Source organism: Hemitrygon akajei, chromosome 7, assembly GCF_048418815.1.
Source record: "Hemitrygon akajei chromosome 7, sHemAka1.3, whole genome shotgun sequence".
Taxonomy (NCBI): Eukaryota; Metazoa; Chordata; class Chondrichthyes; order Myliobatiformes; family Dasyatidae; genus Hemitrygon; species Hemitrygon akajei.
The window spans coordinates 45,535,010-45,555,286 of NC_133130.1; the positions used below are offsets into that span (position 1 = coordinate 45,535,010).

At 36.9% G+C, this 20,277-nt stretch overlaps 1 protein-coding gene across 5 annotated transcripts in view; it reads right to left on the reverse strand.

Moving 5' to 3' along the window:
• Positions 1-20,277, reverse strand: part of ubr2 (ubiquitin protein ligase E3 component n-recognin 2) — a 229,502-nt gene that overhangs the window by 67,206 nt on the left and 142,019 nt on the right. For all 5 annotated transcript variants that reach the window (XM_073050723.1, XM_073050721.1, XM_073050719.1 and 2 more), the window contains 8 exons: positions 19,377-19,429; positions 19,183-19,285; positions 17,820-17,868; positions 13,125-13,279; positions 9,649-9,751; positions 8,848-8,957; positions 6,223-6,303; positions 5,241-5,422 (listed from right to left, as the gene is read on the reverse strand). In XM_073050723.1, the coding sequence (XP_072906824.1) occupies positions 5,241-5,422; positions 6,223-6,303; positions 8,848-8,957; positions 9,649-9,751; positions 13,125-13,279; positions 17,820-17,868; positions 19,183-19,285; positions 19,377-19,429 (836 nt within the window). The remainder of the gene's footprint in view (positions 1-5,240; positions 5,423-6,222; positions 6,304-8,847; positions 8,958-9,648; positions 9,752-13,124; positions 13,280-17,819; positions 17,869-19,182; positions 19,286-19,376; positions 19,430-20,277) is intronic.

Below are 20,277 nucleotides of genomic sequence, written 5' to 3' on the forward strand. Positions count from 1 at the left end.
AGTTACGGGCTTCGTAACATAAGGAAATAGATGCTTCACAAAAAGAAGGTAAATTACCCTTGTCAAAGGATTCATGAAATATTTCCAAAAGATACGGAGAAAGTAATCTTTCAAATTTTTTGTAAAATCCCACTGAATAACCATCAAGTCCAGGAGCTTTAACTGATTGCATTGATAAAATAGCTTTCTGAATTTCATGCTCAGTAATTGGAGCATCAAGCATCTGTTGATCTTCAAAAGAAATTTGTGGAAATTTAATCTAATGTAAAAAGCCTTCATTTTAGAGGAGTCTGCAGGAAATTGAGATCTATAAAGATCAGAGTAAAAATCTTGAAAAGTATTATTAATGTCCTCATGGTTACTTATTATATCTCCATTATTTTTACGAATCTTTAAGATTTGTCTTTTAGCTCTAGCTGCTCTTAATTGAGAAGCTAAGAACTTATTATTTTTATCCCCAAGGATATAAAATTGACTTTTCAATTTAAACAAATATCCTTCAACAGGATATGTTAGTAATAAATTACACTGTGATTGTAATTCTACTCTTCTTTTAAATGAAACAGCATTTGGAGAGATTGCACTAATGTTATCTAATTCTTTAATTTGTTTAGAGATTTTTTAGAGATTAATTCCATTCTTGTTTGTTTCTTCAAGTTTAGCTATTGTTACGAACGTGCCACAACTCTGAGGGGCCGAAGGGTACAAAGTAGCCCCCTCCTTTTTGAGAATCGCAAGATCGCTATTAATTCAGGTCTGGGGACCCAGGAAATGAGAGAGAATCCTCAAGGGTTTGGAATGTAGTCCTGTCCTCAGCGAGACAAAGCCACGGATACCGGCCATTGTCTCTTGGAGACGGAATTGTGTATTGAGTACTGTACTATTCATTGAAGCCCTCAGGGAATGATCAGAGTGGGCTGGGTGAGGGATTGCATCATTCCAACCTGATTGACATCTGAGACCCCGTGAGTAAGGATAAAAGAGGGTCTGGGGAACAACCCCTTTAGACGCACCAGGAGAAATGCTAGAAATCCTGTGACAGCGTTTAATAGCGACAGCCGGTGGGGCCCGCGTGCATCCTTTCCCGTTGCCTGGGACTGGAGGGACTGACTACGAAAGAACGGCTTAGCTAAAAGGAAAAGGACACCAATGACATTTCGAAGGATCGACATCATAAAAAAGGAAAATCTGGCAAGTTCCAAAATCTCTCTCTCTTCACTCCAATCAAAGGCTGCAGCCTGAATGAACTAAAGTGACTTTTATATTTCCATTGGACAATCCATTACCCCCTATACAGCGACAGAGCTATTTTTTATTGATTATTATTATACCCGCGCTTTAGATTTAGTATTGACGACGTATATTATCTGTATGTTTGCATTGATATTATCTTTGTGTATTTTTATCAATAAAAACTGTTAAAAATAGTACCAGACTTCAACAGACCTCTCTATCTTTGCTGGTAAGTGACCCAGTTACGGGGTACGTAACACTATATACAAAATAATTTGACCGCATAAATAAGCTCTTAATGTATCCCAAATTACTAACTTAGAGATGTTTCCTATATTATTAAAGAGAAAAAACTCTTCTGAGCTTCAATAAACTCAACAAATTCTGAACTTTGCAATAAATGTTCTGGAAAACGCCAAAATGGTCTGGTAGAAACAATATCTTTCATTTGAAATATTAAATTTAAAGCAGCATGATCAGAGATAGCAATCACATCATACTCACATTTCTGAACACTGAATAAAAGTTGAGGGTCAACTATAAAATAGTCGATTCTCGAATATTTATTATGAACATGTGAGAAAAAAAAAGTATTCTCTATCACTAGGGTGCATATGCCTCCAGACCTCAATTAAACTGTAATCAATTAAAAAGGAATTAATAAGTGATGCAGAACGATTAGGGAGTTGATATTTGGATGATAACTTATCCATTAAAGGATTTAGACAAGTATTAAGATCACCACCCATTAATAACATAATCAGGTAATTTAAATCAGGTAATAACGCAAAAACAGTTTTAAAAAATGAGGGATCATCAACATTTGGTCCATAAATAGTAACCAAAACCATTTTTCTATTACAAATTGTTCCTTTAACAATCAGTTGTTTCTTTAAGATCAAGGCTCAAAGAGTCCACTGTTCCTTCGAATTTCTCTTTTAGATGAGTTATCTCAATGCTGATATTGCTGATTTGAGATTCTAGTCTCTTTACCCAGAGGGGATCCTCTGAAAATTTGTCAGTTTTCTTGGGCTTCCCATTGCTCGGGTCCGGATTTCTTCTGGAGCTTCTGAAAGTGGCCATAATTATATCTGATCCGACTGAATAAAGTTGAAATTTCAAAGTTTAAATCGGAAAAGGGAGCGATTAAAGGCGGACAAGAAGCAACTAGTCTTACATGTCCGAAACCAGGAGGCGGAGCCCTTGAGACTTCAATTCATACCACAAAAATGCCAGGTTGTACAGGCAGTTCGAAAGCTTGACACTGACAGGGAAGTTAACACCTTTCAAGAAAAAGTATGATTAATAAAGTAGTTCTTAGTTATTTTTGTGAACAAGGTTGTCGCTGTGCTTCATCAGTACTATCTTAGCCCTTTGTAAGTATGTTTTTCTATTATAATTATATGCGCTATATGTGCTGTGTGAGAGACTGTTGGTACTGTGCTTTGCACCTTGGCCCCAAAAGAAGGCTGTTTCATTTGGTTGTATTCATGTATATGGCTGAACCTATCTATCTATTACTAAAACTTCCATGCTCTCTCTGTTTGTCTGTTTGTGACCTCCAATTAGCGCAAACGGTGCATTACAGTGGCACTTTTTTTGGCTAAATCAACTTAAAATGCGCTAACTTGCAAATTGCAGGCAAAGTTCAGGGCTATATATTCGTATAAAATTGCTCATTCACAAAAATCAACAGGCTGCCTTTCAACTGTAAAAATACAGTGACAATCACAAAACCCTGTATTCATAAAAATTAAATCGTAATATTGAAATATAAAAAATTTGGTATACAGAAAAAAAAAATCTAAACCCTCTGCCAAAGTCAGAGCTGTTAGGAAAAGCAAGAAAAAAAAGGGGGGGAAACCCTTATCATATAATAATATATTATTAGCCAACATCTGTACTTTTTCAACAAATCAAAGGTTTTGAAAATAACTCAAAAATGGTCCCCCACAATGTATAAAAGTCTTGACTAGATTCAAAAACTGAACATCGGATCTTCTCTAAAGTTAAGTATGACATAACATCCCGTAACCTGCAATGACGTACTTCGAGACACCCATAAAACCCTTTGCTGCAGTCAAAGGACAGCGGTGACTATATCACGTCCATTTAGGAGAGCGCCAACCACATCATCAAGAATAATCAGCTTCCTTTACTGCTTTGTATCTTCTATCCAGCATTAGGGTAAAAACAAATATGGTCAGCCTAATTATGCTGCATGGAAAGAGAAGGGAGACGCCAAACATCGTCAGGAAACGGCAAGGAGAGGGAGAGAACAAGAATCTGATGAGGCCAGGGCTGCACAACTCTAGGATCAGAGTCAGGACAAAAAAGATGAGAGAAGAAGAGACAGAGGAGAGGCATGCACGTCTCCAGAACGACAACAACAGGCACAGGAGCAGGAGAGAGGAAGAGATAAAGGAGCTGAGAAATGCACATCTCCAAGATCAGAGACAGAACAAATAGCAGAAGAGATGAAAAGACAGCGCATGAAAGGACTGCACATCTCCAGAATGACAACGAGAGGCACAAGGGTGGCAGATCAACCAGAAATGTTGCGATCAGAAGTGTCCTTCATTAAATGAGGAGGAGCTATATTTGCCTTGCTACGCGTCTTTCTTCTTTAATGAACTGGTTTTTATTCTTCAATTTCCAAAGCAAAGCAATACCAATAGCATTCAGGAAAATTTAATGTTCATTCTGGTCACATCAGACTGCACTACCTTTCTCTCAAAGGGTGCCCCAAAGGGTCACCCCGTTGTCTAGTGACAATTAAATCTGAACTTGAATTCATGGTCCTTCAAGAGTTCCTTTGGCTTGAGCACTTCACAAATCAATTTTAAAGTATGGGAGATTTCCCAATTACTTGGAGAAATAAATTTTGCCTTAAATTGTTAATTCAAGGATACTGCTACATCAGAAAACAATTCTTTTGGACATGCACAACCACCTTTCAAAACAGGCCCTCTTAAAACAGTATCAGCAATAAATGAAGACAAAATAAATCCAAAAAAACAATAACCACAGTAATGCTAGTCTCTTACCTCCTAATTTAGAACAGCAATATTTAAAGATTGGGACAGGGATTTAACATTAATAATTTTGAAAATCTGAAAAATTCCCTGAGATGCCTTTGTGATGCAAACTTAAAATTTTTGCAAAAAAATCAATACCTAATCCATTTGTACAATCAACTTCATAGCAGCCTACTTAAGCAAGACTCGACACCAAGACCTTTGAAAACTTTTAAGATATGGACACATTGGCATGCTATTCCAGAAACAGAACTGAGTGAAAGGAAGAGCAATGACTACAGTTTAATGTACAGGGAAGGAACCATATAAGGGGAATCCCTTTCACCTTTAGATGAGGATAATATAGTCATCTGAAGTCGGTGATGTCAAAAAAACAAATAGGTAGAACAGGATATTGGGTATAGTTTACACTGATCATAGATGCAGAGCTTTCAGTGTTTCATCATGGCCCAAGACACAATGGAAGGCATTAAACAAAGAGTTGCTTTAAAGATGTAAACTGATTTGGAAGTTGGCAAGAAATTCAAGATGTATGGAGCTCTATGTATAAATGTTCAAATCCATGGTCCAGCAATGTGATGAATGATTTGAAGTGCTCTTCACAAACATTTATTTTTTTATATCTTGGACATGAGATTGCCCTGGGAACTACTTGAGTAATCTGAAGTGAACATAGGTAAAATACAAGGGAATAATCAAAACGATAGCGACTATTGTATCAAAAGGGGTGAAGAAAGCATTATGATATTGCAGTATTGACATTATGAAATGGAAAATGTTTTAAATTGTTCATGATGCATCAGTAGAAGCAACTATATCAGACTAGCAAATTGGTTACAGATGGGGAAAGTTAATGTGGTATACTTCAGATCATTTCAAAATAATTCTAAAGCATTAACTGATAAATAGCACGTTTTGCTTCAATACAAAATATACCCAGCCAATCATGATAAAAATTTGTCTTTTTACCTATTGTCAGGTGTAGTAGAAGATGAAGCCTCTAGTTCTTCTAGAGTCTGTTGAAATAATTCCCTATTTTCATTTATAAAATGCCTCTGCATTTCTGACATCTGGGCCATTATCTTCTCTCTACGCAGACGAGCAATTTCAGCTTTCCGCTTTCGATCTGCTTTGTCTTTATCTCGTAAACACTATAAAAAGAACAGTTGAATGATTAATGTTTTCACTTAAATAGTTATCTTACACAGCAACAACCTTACTTCCAATCTTTTTAAAATATTAATATAAGTTAAAAATTTATAATTTTAACCTGTAGAGTACATGAAAAATATTTATAATATAATTTTTATATTATTATGTAATAATAACTTATTCAACTATTCTAAAAGAAAAATAGGTTAACAATATTAGTCCAATAACACTAAACAAATCTGACATTTTCAGGGCTTTTACTCAGTTAGCTACAATCAGTGATGAAATGTTATTTTCATAATCTTGGATTCCAGAGGAGGGAAGTCCATAGGGCTGTCCCTGAAAGATGTCTGTGAATGGAGCCTAAGGACATTGCATAAATGCCACAAATTCAATTCGGTTGACACTGCTCACAAGGTTTTCCATAAAATTAAATGAATATTAAGATTTTGAGCAGGTGGAGAGGGAAAAGGTGGCTAGAGGAAGTGAAAAAACTACCAAAATAGATTCAACTGAGTAGATGAAAATGAAAAGAACAAGAAGTGAAGTCATTTTAAACAAATAAAGATGTATATTTACTGTTTGGACAAATGGAAAACTTGAACAAGAATGACTAAAACATTACTGTGAAACATCTAAAACCAATTATTTAAATAAAGTTGAAAAGCGAGAATATTTTGATAAAATGCACTTATTTTCAAAAAGTTATCCATGTTCCTTAAAGTTAACTATATAATATTGTGCAATCACATTTTGTATCAGGAAGCTAGATTTTAAAATGACTGGCTTTCATTCTTACCTCCTCCACACTGTGCCCTTCCATCTCTACGACAGGGTTTGAATTGCTCCGTTCTCTCATCTTTTGAATAACTCCAAAAAGCTTCAGGACAAAATTCATTAGAAGTTAAATTTTAATCATTAATGAATTATGTTATTGCACTAATAAATTTACTTATGGATTTCATAAAGATGTGCAAAAAAAATGACCATCAGAGTCAGCTTTGGAATAAACAGGCATGTTTTATAAAATTAAAAAAGGATTTAGTTTTCCAGAGTATATAATGCGATTCATGAATTAATCTTTTCATGCCAGTGTCACCAGCAATTTAACAGAAGTGATTTATGATGCTCAAGTGTGAAAGGAGGTAAAATGAGCAGCTTCAAAGTCATTGAATTAACATGTCTTTGTAATATAATGCTTCAGTCACATGGCTTACAGCATCACTTATTGGTGCATAATTGGCAACCTTAACTAACTTTTCCATCATCAAATTCACTTCTACAGCTCCAGAAAATATTCAGGAAAGACCTTCTGCTCGCACTATGTCAATTTGATTACCTGGGAAAATTGATACATACTGATAATAAAGTTATGGCAGTATGTAATTGTGAGACAGCAGAACAATGATCTCTGGCTTCTTTCACAATTCTTGCTGTTAGCAGTATCAGGATAAAGCAAACAAATTAATACAGTGAGTGGCATGCAAAAGTTTGGGCACCCTGGATCAAAATTTGTTACCATAAATAGCTATGCGAGTAAAAGATGACCTGATTTCCAAAAGGCATAAAGTTAAAAATGACACATTTCTTCAATATTTTAAGCAAGATTACTTTTTTTATTTCCATCTTTTATAGTTTCAAAATAACAAAAAAGGAGAAGGGCCCGAAGCAAAAGTTTGGGCACCCTGCGTGATCACAGCTTGTAAGTGCTTTCTTCCTTGCAAAAGGCTTCTGGTTCTGTGCGATTCTTGGGCCGTCTTGCATGAACTGCTCTTTTGAGGTCTATCCACAGATATTTGATTATGTTTAGGTCGGGGGACTGTGAAGACCATGGCAAAACCTTCAGCTTGCGCCTCTTGAAGTAGTCCATTGTGCATTTTGAGGTGTGTTTAGGATCATTATCCTGTTGTAGAAGCCATCCTCTTTTCATCTTCAGCTTTTTTTTTTTACAGATAGTGTGATATTTGCTTCCAGAATTTGCTGGTATTTAATTGAACTCATTCTTCCCTCTACCAGTGAAATGCTCCCCGTGCCACTGGCTGCAACACAAGCCCAAACCATGATTGATCCACCCCAACGCTGAACAGTTGGAGAGGTGTTCTTTTCATGAAATTCTGCACCCTTTTTTCTCCAAACATACCTTTGCTCATTGTGGCCAAAAAGTTCTATTTTAACTTCATCAGTCCACAGGACTTGTTTTCAAAATGCATCAGGCTTGTTTAGATGTTCCTTTGCAAACTTCTGACGCTGAATTTTGTGGTGAGGACGCAGGAAAGGTTTTCTTCTGATGACTCTTCCATGAAGGTCATATTTGTGCAAAAGTTTCCTTGGTCTTCCAGACCTCAACTTGACCTCCACCATTCCTGTTAACAGCCATTTCTTAATTACATTATGAACTGAGGAAACAGCTACCTGAAAACACTTTGCTATCTTCTTATACCTTTCTCCTGCTTTGTGGGCATCATTTATTTTAATTTTCAGAGTGCCAGGCAACTGCTAATTGTTGGGAAAATGTTTGAGGAGCCAGGGTATTTATAAAGCTTTGAAATTTGCAACACCTGGCCTTTCCCAACGATGACTGTGAACAAGCCGTAGCCTTTACAAGCTCATTAAAGTCCGAGACCTTGGTAAGAGTTATCTGAGAGCTCAAATCTCTTGGGGTGACCAAACTTTTGCGTGGTGCTCCTTTCCTATTTTTCCCACTCTAAAATTGTACACAACAAAAATAACACAATAATCTTGCTTAAAATGTTGAAAATAATGTTTCATCTTTAACTTTATGACTTCTGGAGGTAAGTTCATCGTCTACTCATTTAACTATTCATAGTAACAGAAATTTTGACCAGGGGTGCCCAAGCTTCTGCATGCCACTGTATATGGGGTTATAAATCGACAGACACAGAGAAAACTTTCATCCTACTATCCTAGGTTAGATCTGAATAAAATCTTCCAAGGGTGAATGACCACTATCTAATCCATTGGCAGCAGTATTTGAAATACCACTTTACTACTTCATAATGAATTGATTTTACATCCTAAGTGATACCAACTTCTGTATGAAAATGCAGCAGAAAATATTCTATTTCTCAGCTGAATGGAATTCCAGTAAGAAAGACCTCAATTCCACGCTACCCTGTCAATTCTACAACAAAGTGCAATTGATACAGCTTACTTTTGGTACTGAATTCGCATAATAAAAATATTCATAAATATTTTAAAAATTGGTGCACAATAAAAAAGTGAAATGTTTTCCTAAACATGCAGAGATAGTAGCAGGGTGGAAACTGCATTTCAGGCAATAGTAGAGTTTATTTAATTGTTAACACATCATCTGCTAAAGTAGTTTTGTTCAAATATGCTTTCGATTAACTGTGAACAAATCACTATGAAACAAATTTAATGGATTAATGCCATTAGAACATACCTTAAGTACCCACTTGATCATGTCCTTATAAACCTCTAAATGGGGAGCATTTTGCAATGTTTCCAGCATTGCCAAAATACTAGCTGAGTTTTCTGGAGCCTCCCCAGGACCTGCCAAATATTGCCAAAGTAAGCTATATGATGATATGCAAATTTCACAAGTTTAGGCAATACTTAGTCATAGCTAAATCTCTTAAAATATTGATAAATTTCAAGATAATTTTACTGATAAGTCCAAGTCCAGCCACTTTAGAAACATTTAGTTAGATAACATCTCCTTAGGCTACTGCAAATCATACCTGGATGAAAAGTTAACGTAAAAGGAACTGAAAAGAACATAATGGTGGACTTGGATAGATGCATGAATGTGTTCTGGTGGATAGAGGCAGGCATGTTGCATCACATAATGTAGGGAAAATCAAGCTTGTATGATTTGTGAACAAAAAGTAGGAAAATGCAGTACTGCATTCACAACACAGGTTGCAAAGATTATAATCCAGGCTTTGAAAATAACAATATGATGCAAGCAAATGTAGAAAAAGGGACAACTAAAAGTACTACATGTGATTTTTGGAATAAAGACCAAAAGTTTTAGCCCTGAACAAATCCATTTACACAAGTGGACAATGAAGCAATTTACACAGGAACAAAATAAAACCTGAGGTTATTTTTTTTTATTATCTGCAATAGAAAGGTGAAAGAACTTGAATGAGAGGATAAATGAGTAAAATGGCACCTTTCTTCCATGAATAGTTAAATCCTCGCGAAGTTGCACAAATTTTACCACACAGCGGATACATACGTGAGACTTTTGAAGTGAAGTTAAAAGTAAAATCGCTGTCTTCACTCGCACTTTCTAATTGTTGTTTCTCTTCAAGTAAAGCCATTCCAATCAGATGCAAAACCTACAGGAACAGGTTATGACACAACGATAAAACATCTATGCAAACACAATCTAAATTAATTGTCAATAAGTCATAGAAAACCACAGCACAGAAACAAGCTATTGGGCCCATCTAGTTTTTGCTGAACCATAAATCTGCCTACTCCCATTGACCTGCACCTGGACCACATCTCTCCACACCCCTCTCATCCATGTATAAATCCAAATTTCTCTTAAATGCTGAAACTGAACTTGTTTCCATCACTTGCGTTGGTAGCTCATTCCACACTCTCACCACCTCTGAATGAAGATGTTTCTTCCTCATGTTCCCCCTAAATATTTCACCTTTCACCCTCAATCCATGACCTCTAGTTGTAGTCTCACCCAACCTCAGTGGAAAAGGCCAGCTTGCATTTACCTCATCTATTCACAATTTTGTACACCTTTATTAAATCTCCTCTCAATCTTCCACATTGCAAGGAATAAAGTCTTGATCTATTCAATCTTTCTGTATAATTCCCAGCAACATCTTTATAAATATTCTCTGCACTCTTTCAATTTTATTTACACCTTTCCTGTAGATAGGGGTCCAAAACTGGACATAATACTGCAAATTAGGACTCAAAACACCTTATACAATTGCAACATAACAACCCAACTCAATTGATTTCTGAACGCCAATGCGCCAAAAGCTCTCTTTATTAACCTATCTCCCTGTGACACCACTTTCAAGGAATTATGGATCTATATTCCCAGATCCCTCTGTTCTACCATATTCCTCAATGCCTTACAGCTCATCATGTAAGATCTACCCTAGATGGTCATTTCACACATATTTGCATTAAATGCTACCTGCAATTTTTCAGCCCATTTTTCCAGCTCATCCAGATCCCACTTCAAACTCTGAGTCTTTCTCACTGTACAGTATACCCCCAATCTTGGTGTCATCCGTAAATTTGCTGATCCAGTTTACCACATTATCATACAGATCACTGATGTAGATGACAAAGAACAATGGACCCAGCACCGATCCCTGTTGCACACCACTAATCACAGGCCTGCAGTCAGAGGCAGCCACTTACAACCACTCTCTGGCTTCTTCTACAAAGCCAGTGTCTAATCCAATTTACTACCTCAAATTGAATGCTAAACTACCGAACTTCGTCGATCCATGTTGTCATGAGGGGGGCTATTTTACTTGTGGGTCAAAAGCTGATCCTACTGTGTTGGTATCGACTGGCCCGTTTAAAGTATGCAGCAGCTCTTTCCCATTGGTTGCCTTCCGTGCTACGGCACTGGTGCCCGATTTCAAGCACCTAAGGGGTATAAGAATAGCACATGCAGGAGGCTCGACCTCTTTTCTTTTGTCCCTAGGCTCAGTTTCACACAGAGGTCCCAACTAGTATCCGTTTGTTGAATTTTAGTTTTGTAGATGTTTAACTTGGGGGTCTTGGATGTTTGGCTGTATGTTTTACTGTTTGTAAACAAATGATTAATGTGCTCATTTGCAATCAGTGTCTTCTGTCTCACTCACCAAACCCATGAACTTGTCACAAACTTCCAATGCAGGACCTTGTCAAGGGCCTCTTGCTAAAATCCAGGTAGACAACATCCACTGCCTTGCCATCATCAGGTTTCCTGGTAACTTCCTTGAAAAACTCTATTATTTTAGTATGACTTAACATGCACAAAGTGATGTTGACTAAACACTCCATGTCTGTCCAAATACTTCCCATTACTGGTGTCAGGGTCACCTTTTTACAGTATGAGAGTCCCAGTTATTTTCAAAACTTATTAAAGAACCATCTGTCTACTGCTAGTGTAAACTATGTGCCAGACTTAACGGATGTCCTTTCATGCACAAACTTATCCATAGGTCAATCAAACTCAGTGATACCAAGTGGGAAACGCTTTTCTACAGGACTGAAAGAATGCACTTTCAGGTACCTATAAATAGCAGTCAGCTGGCAGCATTAACTGAATTCCATAACAAATTACCTGCTGAATTCCTGAAAAAAATGAACAGTTATAAATATACTTCAAGAAATTCCCAAACAATTATATCACAAATAATTTGGTACAACATTTAAAACTATCCTGTAGACCAATGGTGTCAAGTATTACCTTTCTGTTCAGTTTGTCTTGTAGTTTGTACCCATATGTATGTTGAAAAGTTAATTCAACATACTTTGCTGTCACTTTTTGCAGATTCTCAAGAGACTTGGTGTGAACAATGTTTTATTTTCCTCTTAAAACCTTCTACCAAATTTCAATGAAATTGGCTTTAAAATTATACCCTTAGCCATGCATTTGTTATCTTGAAGCTTGACTGGTCTGAAGCACTCCGGCTTGGCTCAGTCTACCTACAGAAATTTCGGATCATCCAATATTTTGCTGTTATACTCAAGACCTCCTCACCTATCACCCAGAGCATCAGAACGACAACTTGCTAGAAAAATTCTCACCCCATTTTCAAGCCTGTCCATGATAGGGGAAATGAAGTTGCAAATGTCTATGAGCTGAAACAAACGTTAAAGGAGGAAATTATATTTCCAATTAAAAGTTCTAAAGATCAAATATAAGTTTGGAGAATAATGAATTGGTGCAGTCTAATATGGAGAAGTTTGCCAAGCCAAATAGAGAGAGAATATTAATAATGTTACCATATTCTCCTTTTCCATAATTTCCATTGCTTCAAAAAGGTCTAAACTGCTTCCCTATTTCTGGATAGTCAATAATTTTTTTGAATTTGATAGTTCAACCACTAGCATCCACATCTTGTGCAACTGAGATCCTAAGCTATGGAATTTCCTCCTTTCCTCGTTCAGATGTTCCTTAAAATCTCCCGTTGATAAAACTTTGAATTTATCTGAGTACTGTATTTCCTGAATTGTAGTGACTTCCAAAAACACATTTAATGAACTAAATTTAAATACATACACAAAGTCTTGCTTGAAAGATGTAGTAGACAAATTTGTCCTTAGGTGGTAAAATTCCTTCAAGGTTTTTAGTAACATCAATTGCCTAACTTTGCCCTCACTTTAAATAGGCAGAGTAAATGAATTCTAGAAAAAGCAAAAAACTGCTGCACTGAAAAACAGGTAATAAGTTGTTATACAACAAAACCTTTCAGAGATGTGCAGAGAGACAAAAATAAAAATTTCAAGAACTAATTTTTCATAATGGTATTAGTGATTTAAAAGGAATGTCCTTAATTATGATCATATTATGCAGCTGTGCCCATATGCCTGCCTACATATCTATTTCAATGTGCCAGGTGGAAAAATGTCAAAGATTTTCTGACTTTGAGGCAGGAAAACAAAAGTGTAGTGATCATATGATAACAATTCAAAAATAAATACAGTTAATTTCAGAAAAAAAATTACAGAGCTTACCCTCTGTAACATGCTCTCAGTCCAAGCATGTCCATTTGGCTCCACAACCCACTGCAACACTGTTCTCAGAATGTGTAAGTACACATCTGATTGAAGGATATTTACCAGACTGGCAAACAGAGGGCAGAAATGTGGAAATACAGGAGGTGGAAGAGCTAAAATAAAGAACAATTTCATGAATCATTTGAACTACCACTCAAATTAGCACAGGCCATTGAATTTAACAGAAAAGTGATGCAACAATTATTCTTTTAGAAACATAATTCACGATTTCCATAATTATGCCGCAAAGGTTGACATATCAATCAATGACTCCTTGATGCTTCACCTGGAGTGAGCACCTGGGCCTTTAGCCAACAGGAAGAGAGCTGGTAAAAGAGCAAACGTTGTATGTCATGAAGTTGCATTTCTCTTTTTGCATAAGAGGAACCCATCACAGAATTCACTCGTTTTGTTCAACGTTGAGGCCTGAAGTTGAATTTATTCTGGTACGCCTAATTGTGTTATAGAATAATACACTACAGAAATAGACCCTTCAGTTTAACTCATCCACACTGATCAAGGTGCCCAGCTGAAGTTGTTGGCCTGAAGAATCTAAAAATATGACGATGGATAAAAATATGGATGATGGGGTAGTAAATTGGATTAGTAAGTCTGCAGATGATACTAAGGTAGGTGGCGTTGTGGATACTGAAGTAGGTTTTCAAAGCTTGCAGAGAGATTTAGGCCAGTTAGAAGAGTGGGCTGGAAGATGGCAGATGGAGTTTAATGCTGATAAGTGTGAGGTGCTACATTTTGGCAGGAATAATCTAAATAGGATATACATGGTAAATGGTAGGGCATTGAAGAATGCAGTAGAACAGAGTGATCTAGGAATAATGGTGCTTAGTTCTCTGAAGGTGGAATTTCATGTGGATAGGGTGGTGAAGAAAGCTTTTGATATGCTGGCCTTTATAAATCAGAGCATTGAGTATAGGAGATGGGATGTAATGTTAAAATTGTACAAGGCATTGGTAAGGCCGAATTTGGAGCATTGTGTACAGTTCTGGTCACCGAATTATAGGAAAGATGTCAACACAATAGAGAGAACAGAGGAGATTTACTAGAATGTTACCTGGGTTTCAGCACCTAAGTTACAGGGAAAGGTTGAACAAGTTAGGTCTTTATTCTTTGGAGCGTAGAAGGTTGAGGGGGGACTTGATAGAGGTATTCAAAATTATGAGGGGGATAGATAGAGTTGATGTGGATAGGCTTTTCCCATTGAGAGTAGGGGATATTCAAACAAGAGGACATGAGTTGAGTGTTAGGGGGCAAAAGTTTAAAGGTAACACGAGGGGGAATTTCTTTACTCAGAGAGTGGTAGCTGTGTGGAACGAGCTTCCAGTAGAAGTGGTAGAGGCAGGTTCGGTATTGTCATTTAAAGTAAAATTGGATAAGTATATGGACAGGAAAGGAATGGAGAGTTATGGGCTGAGTGTGGGCCAGTGGGACAAGGTGAGAGTAAACGTTCGGCACGGACTAGAAGGGCCGAGATGGCCTGTTTCCGTGCTGTAATTGTTATGTGGTTATATACAAAACAGCAAGCTGGAACAAGGACAGAAGACAAGTAAACAAAATAAATATCTATGTTCTTGCCATATGGTGGAGAGAATGGAAGATGTCGTTTTATGAGATTTCTTGTGACCAATATTTTGTGAATTGTTTTTCTGAACTATGTCTAACTGGATTGAAGTAATTGAAATTGGACATAACAAAGGCCCTACTGATGAACTGCTAGATCAGAGATAATTTACAAATGACAATTTATTTGTCAAATACTCTCTATTAAGGTCGAAGAGTCAATGGTGGCTTATAAGAAGAATAAATTTGTGTCTGCCAACTGACAAAACCAGTGTCTGATTGAACTGGCTGTAAGTGGTTTGATATTGCTTGATTCACAGAAAAGCAAAGGGGTGACATCAAAGGCATATTTTTATGTGGGAGAAGAGCAATAAGCTAATGCTACCTACAGCCTTGGGCCACAGTAAATGAAGAATGGACACAGGGTAGCCTACTAAGTGAGAACCAATCAACTCAAAGTAAGGAATGAGAACTCTAAAGACTGTCATGAGGAAGATTTCCAAGTCAGGAGCATGGTGAGGAAGGATCAATCATTTGGCCAACAGCTGATCCCCTATTTTGGTGGAACAAGTTGGAGAAATTGGAGCAAGGATTTGGTTACTGGTACAGAAGAAACAATAGCATTTAGGAGACCAAGTCAATGACCTGGTATCAACATAACTTAAATAGATATTTGCATTGATACAATAATAGATTGCAAGTTTGAATTAATTTGGATTTGTCTGATGATTTACCTCATCTACATAAGCTAGTTGACTGAGGTAAGGGTCAACGGCTCGCTCCATTTGTTCACATTTGCCCCATATCTCTCCAAATTTTTTCTACCTATATACCTGTCAAAGTGCACTTTAAATGTTGATAATTTACTGTACCTGTCTTAACAACTTCATTCTATGTACGTACACCCTCTGAGTGAAGTTGATCCCTTTTAAATCTTTCCCCTCTCACCTTCAAACTATCCCCACTATTTTTTATTCATATTTCCTAGGGAACAGAGAAGTATAGAGTGCTTATAAAAAGTATTCACTCCCCCCCCCCACCCCCAGAAGTTTTAATTTTTTATTGCTTTACAACATTGAATCACAGTGAATTTAATTTGGCTTTTTTTTTACTCTGATCAATAGAAAAATACCCTTTTGTGTCAAAGTGAAAATAGATCCCTACAAAAATGATCTAAATTAATTACAAATATAAAGCACAAAATAACTGATTGCACAAGTATTCACCTCCCTTTAATATGACTCATCACTTATCTTCAGTGGTGAAGCCAATTGGTTTTAGAAGTCATATAATTAATTCAAAGGAGATCTGCATTTGGAGACCTGTGTGCAGTCAGGTGCTTCAACTGACCGTAGTAAAAATAAACCTGTATCTGGAAGGTCCAGCTGTTGGTCAGTAACTTGGCCTCCAACATGATGGCATGAACATCAATTTCTCAAACTTCTGGTAAACCTCACTCACCCTTCTCCATTCCACATCCCTTCTGCCTCTCTCACCTCATCGTCTTGCCTGTCCGTCTCTGGTGCTCTTCCTCCCTTTTCCTTCTTCAGGGCCTTCTGTCCTCTATTAGATTCCCCCTTCTCCAGCTCTGTATCTCTTTCACCAATTAACTTCTCAGCTCTTGACTACTCCCCTCCCACTCCTGGTTTCACCTATCGCCTTTTATTTCTCCCTCCCCTCTCTTCCCCCCCACTCACATTTTTGACTGTACTCATCTTTTTTTCTCCAGTCCTGCTGAGTTCCTCCAGCATTTTGTGTGTTGCCCAAATTAAATCCACTGTGATTCAATGTTGTAAAGCAATAAAACATGAAAACTTCTGGGGGGGGGGGGGGGGGGGGTGGGGTGGAATTCACTCTATGCTCAAGAGTTGGCATGGACCTAACAGGTCCCTACTGTGTAGTAATCAAGTAATTTCAGAGTACTTGAAATCCTCATGATTAGGTTTCAATATTTTTACTTAATTCCTTAGGTTTTCCTGTTTCTTCTTCTACTCCCTTTCTGAAATTATGCAATTTTCATACTACTTTTATTAGTCTGATAGATCAAATGTGCTTACCTCTATTCATATGGATTCTTTTCTTGCCAGTGTTATCCCAAATGAATATCATGACTTAATATACTCTTTTCTCCTCTATCTTTCCAGGTACATTTAACATTATTGATTTTCATGTTTGGCTGGCTCTTAATTCTTCTATTAATATCTCAATAAATTCTTCTATTGTTTTGTGAAGAAATAATATGATTGATTATGTTGTGTTTTATTGCACACATAGTGAAATTCATGGACAGATGGTTTTACTCTTTCTTGACTGAATTTCTTTCAATTAAATATCAACCATTAGTTTGACTCCTGTTTTAAGGGCTACTTCTTTTGTCAGAGAAACTCTTAACTTTCTCTGCCCTTCTTTTCCTGTTTTGTTTCTATTCAAGTTGTTCCATGCTCCTTAGTCTACCACAATCCAACCATTATCTTTTTGCTGCTTTATAAAACTCCATTTTTTTCAGTTAAATATAAACTTGAAAAGTTTTTGACTTTCCCATCTGCCATCTCCTAACTCCAAAAAATAGCAACAGAACCCGCTATGGCCAAAGAACCTTCTGTATCCAAAGCAAAAAGATTTGCAACATATGACTGGGCCAACAGAACAAAAACAAATGTCCAATGTTATCTGATAAAGATACACCTGAATGGTACTTCAGCAAGCTCATGTCTGCCAAAGTAACAGAAAATATTCTATCCTCCACGTCAACACTGCAATGGTAAACTGCTACTGCATAAATTGCAGAATGAAATTAATTCAGAAAATGAAAAAATATGCCAATCTACATTTCTCTTGATCCTAATATGATCCTCATGATTATTATTTAATTTGGCAATGCATCTAAAGCTCTTACTATTTATCTGTATGCTATACGTTGCTTAGTTTGGAAGCTTAGACAGAATCAAAGCAGAACACACGATAAAATCATGGAACTAGATTCATTTCAGCACTAGTGAAGCCATCTCCAGACTGAAGATTTGATTCAAAATAGGGAGAAATATTTTGCAGGAATGGAAAATATCTTTACTATACCTGTGTCTTCTCCATTCAGCTTCTTTAACTTTCTCTGAGCTTCTTCAGCCTAATGAAAGTGAAACATTAAAATAAAATGCAGGAGAAAAATTTACTGCAAAGAGCTTCTTTTAAAGCCTCACAAAATATTTTCTTATAAATCTGACATGGATACAAAACCTCAACATTCACATGGCTATCAAAAAATTAACCTAACCAGCTTTGAGAAAGCAATTTTTAGTTAAAACATAATGTCTCTCAAATCGGTTAACTCAACCTCCCTTTGTGCTCACCATTGCCTCTTACAGTTTAAGATTGTTCATAGAGCCCATATGTCTAAATCTAAACTATCTCGATTCTACCGTGGCATTAGTCCGCTCTGTGATAAATGCAAGAGGGGCGTGGCCTCTCTCATCCATATGTACTGGTTCTGTCCTAGCTTGGAGAAATTCTGGAAAGATGTCTTCACTACATTATCGGGTATTCTGAATCAGCACCTAGAACCTAACCCCCTAATTGCTCTGTTCGGTTTTTGGGGCGAGACAGATTTATGTCTGGGTCCGACCAAATGCCGAATACTATCCTTTGCCTCTCTCCTGGCGAGACGCTTGATCCTCCTTAGATGGAGAGATGTTGCCCCGCCCACTCATGCGCAATGGCTTAACGACATTACAGCCTGCTTGGACCTCGAAAAAATTCATTATTCAGTTCTTAATTCGGATCTAAAGTTCCATAAGGTCTGGGGACCTTTTATCGAGTACTTTCATAACCTTCCTCTTGACTAGGGTTTTTCTTTTCTTTTTTTTTCTTCTTTTCAGTCCCTTGCTTTCAACTCCCTTTTTTTTTCTGGTAGTAGGCATTATTATCCTCTGTTACTAAGTGTATTCACAGTCTGGGAGTTTGACTGTCCGGACTTATACTCTTTATACTGTGTGGTGGTTGGTCTGGAGTTGTTGTTGTTTTTTTCTTGTGTTGTGGGGCTTGGGAAGGACACTAAGCTCACTTGTCTTTAATTTAGGTGCTTTTTTGTTAAATTCTCTTCCTTTGTAGCATATTGTTATTGTATGCTTAATCTTGCACTGTATTAATGCTCCTCATTGGAATTTGGGGTTTTTAATTTTGTAAAATGTTTTGAAAAACTAATAAAAAAAATTTTTTTAAAAACCATAATGTCATTACACATAGGGAATGTATGAGTTATTTATTTAAGCCATACACATCATATTAAAAAAATGTGATTATTAGGTACAGAGCACAGGATAGAATAATATAGGAAAAAGAAAAAAGGGAGAAGACACAACTCGCCAAAGATCATACTTAAGTCTGGCATCAATGTTGAAACTCAGATCCAAATAGACTCCGTATTCATCTAATTAAGGCTTACCTTAGATTGATCAGCCCTTGAATAATGGTAAAAGAAAACATTAAATTCCTTGGCACATTCACGTTTTAGCTCATAAAGGCCTCTTCCTGTTAAACCTGGCTTCCTGTGATGGAAAAAGAAATTAATTTACATGCTAGCAGAAATCCAAACTCCATTTAACTACTGCAATCTTTCACATTAAGATCAATGCTTACTTGAAAAAAGCTACAGATTCAATAACTTTTTCCATTCCAGTTTCTCTGTTCTCCTAGGAGGGAAAAAACAATTAAGATAAAATCCATTTAAGAACTGGAATTAACAAAAGTAAGTTTAATAAATAATGGTAAAAAATAGGCAGGGAATTTAAGAGCATTGTTTAGGCTGCATGAAGTACTGCAGTTCTGCTCGCACATTATAGGAAGGGCAGAGGCTTTGGAGATGGTGCAGAACAGGTTTTCCAGGATGCTGTCTGGATCAGACCATATTAACTATTAGGAGAGGTTGGACATACTTGGAGGGTCGGAGGCTGACGGACACCTGATAGTTTATAAGATTAGGAGAGAAATAGATTGGGTAAACAAACTTTTGCCCCAGCATATAAATGTCAAATAAAAGAGGGAATTTGAGAGAGTGAAAGTTTAAAGGAGATATATGAGGCAAGTTCGAGGAAATCTGCAGATGCTGGAAATTCACGCAACACACACAAAATGCTGGTGGAACGCAGTATTCCACCAGCATTTTGTATATGAGGCAAGTTTTTGTTTTTATATATATATATATACACACAGAATCATTGTTATCTAGAATGAACGTCCAGGGATGGAGGTGAAAGCTGATAGAAATAGTGGCATTTAAGAGGTTTTTAGATAGGTGCGTGAATCTGCACTGAATGAAGGGATATGAATCATGTGCAGGTTAAATTAGCATCTACTTTAACCAGACATTGGGGACGAAGGGGCTATTCCTGCATTGCATTGTTCTATATTACGTTATAACAAAACAATGCTCTGCGATAGAAGGCAGAAAAGGTGGATGATGCTGCCAGGAAAGAACGCTATTTGTCAACCAAAAGCCTAGTTCATCAAGGTTATATTGCGCTTAACTTGAGGACTGCAA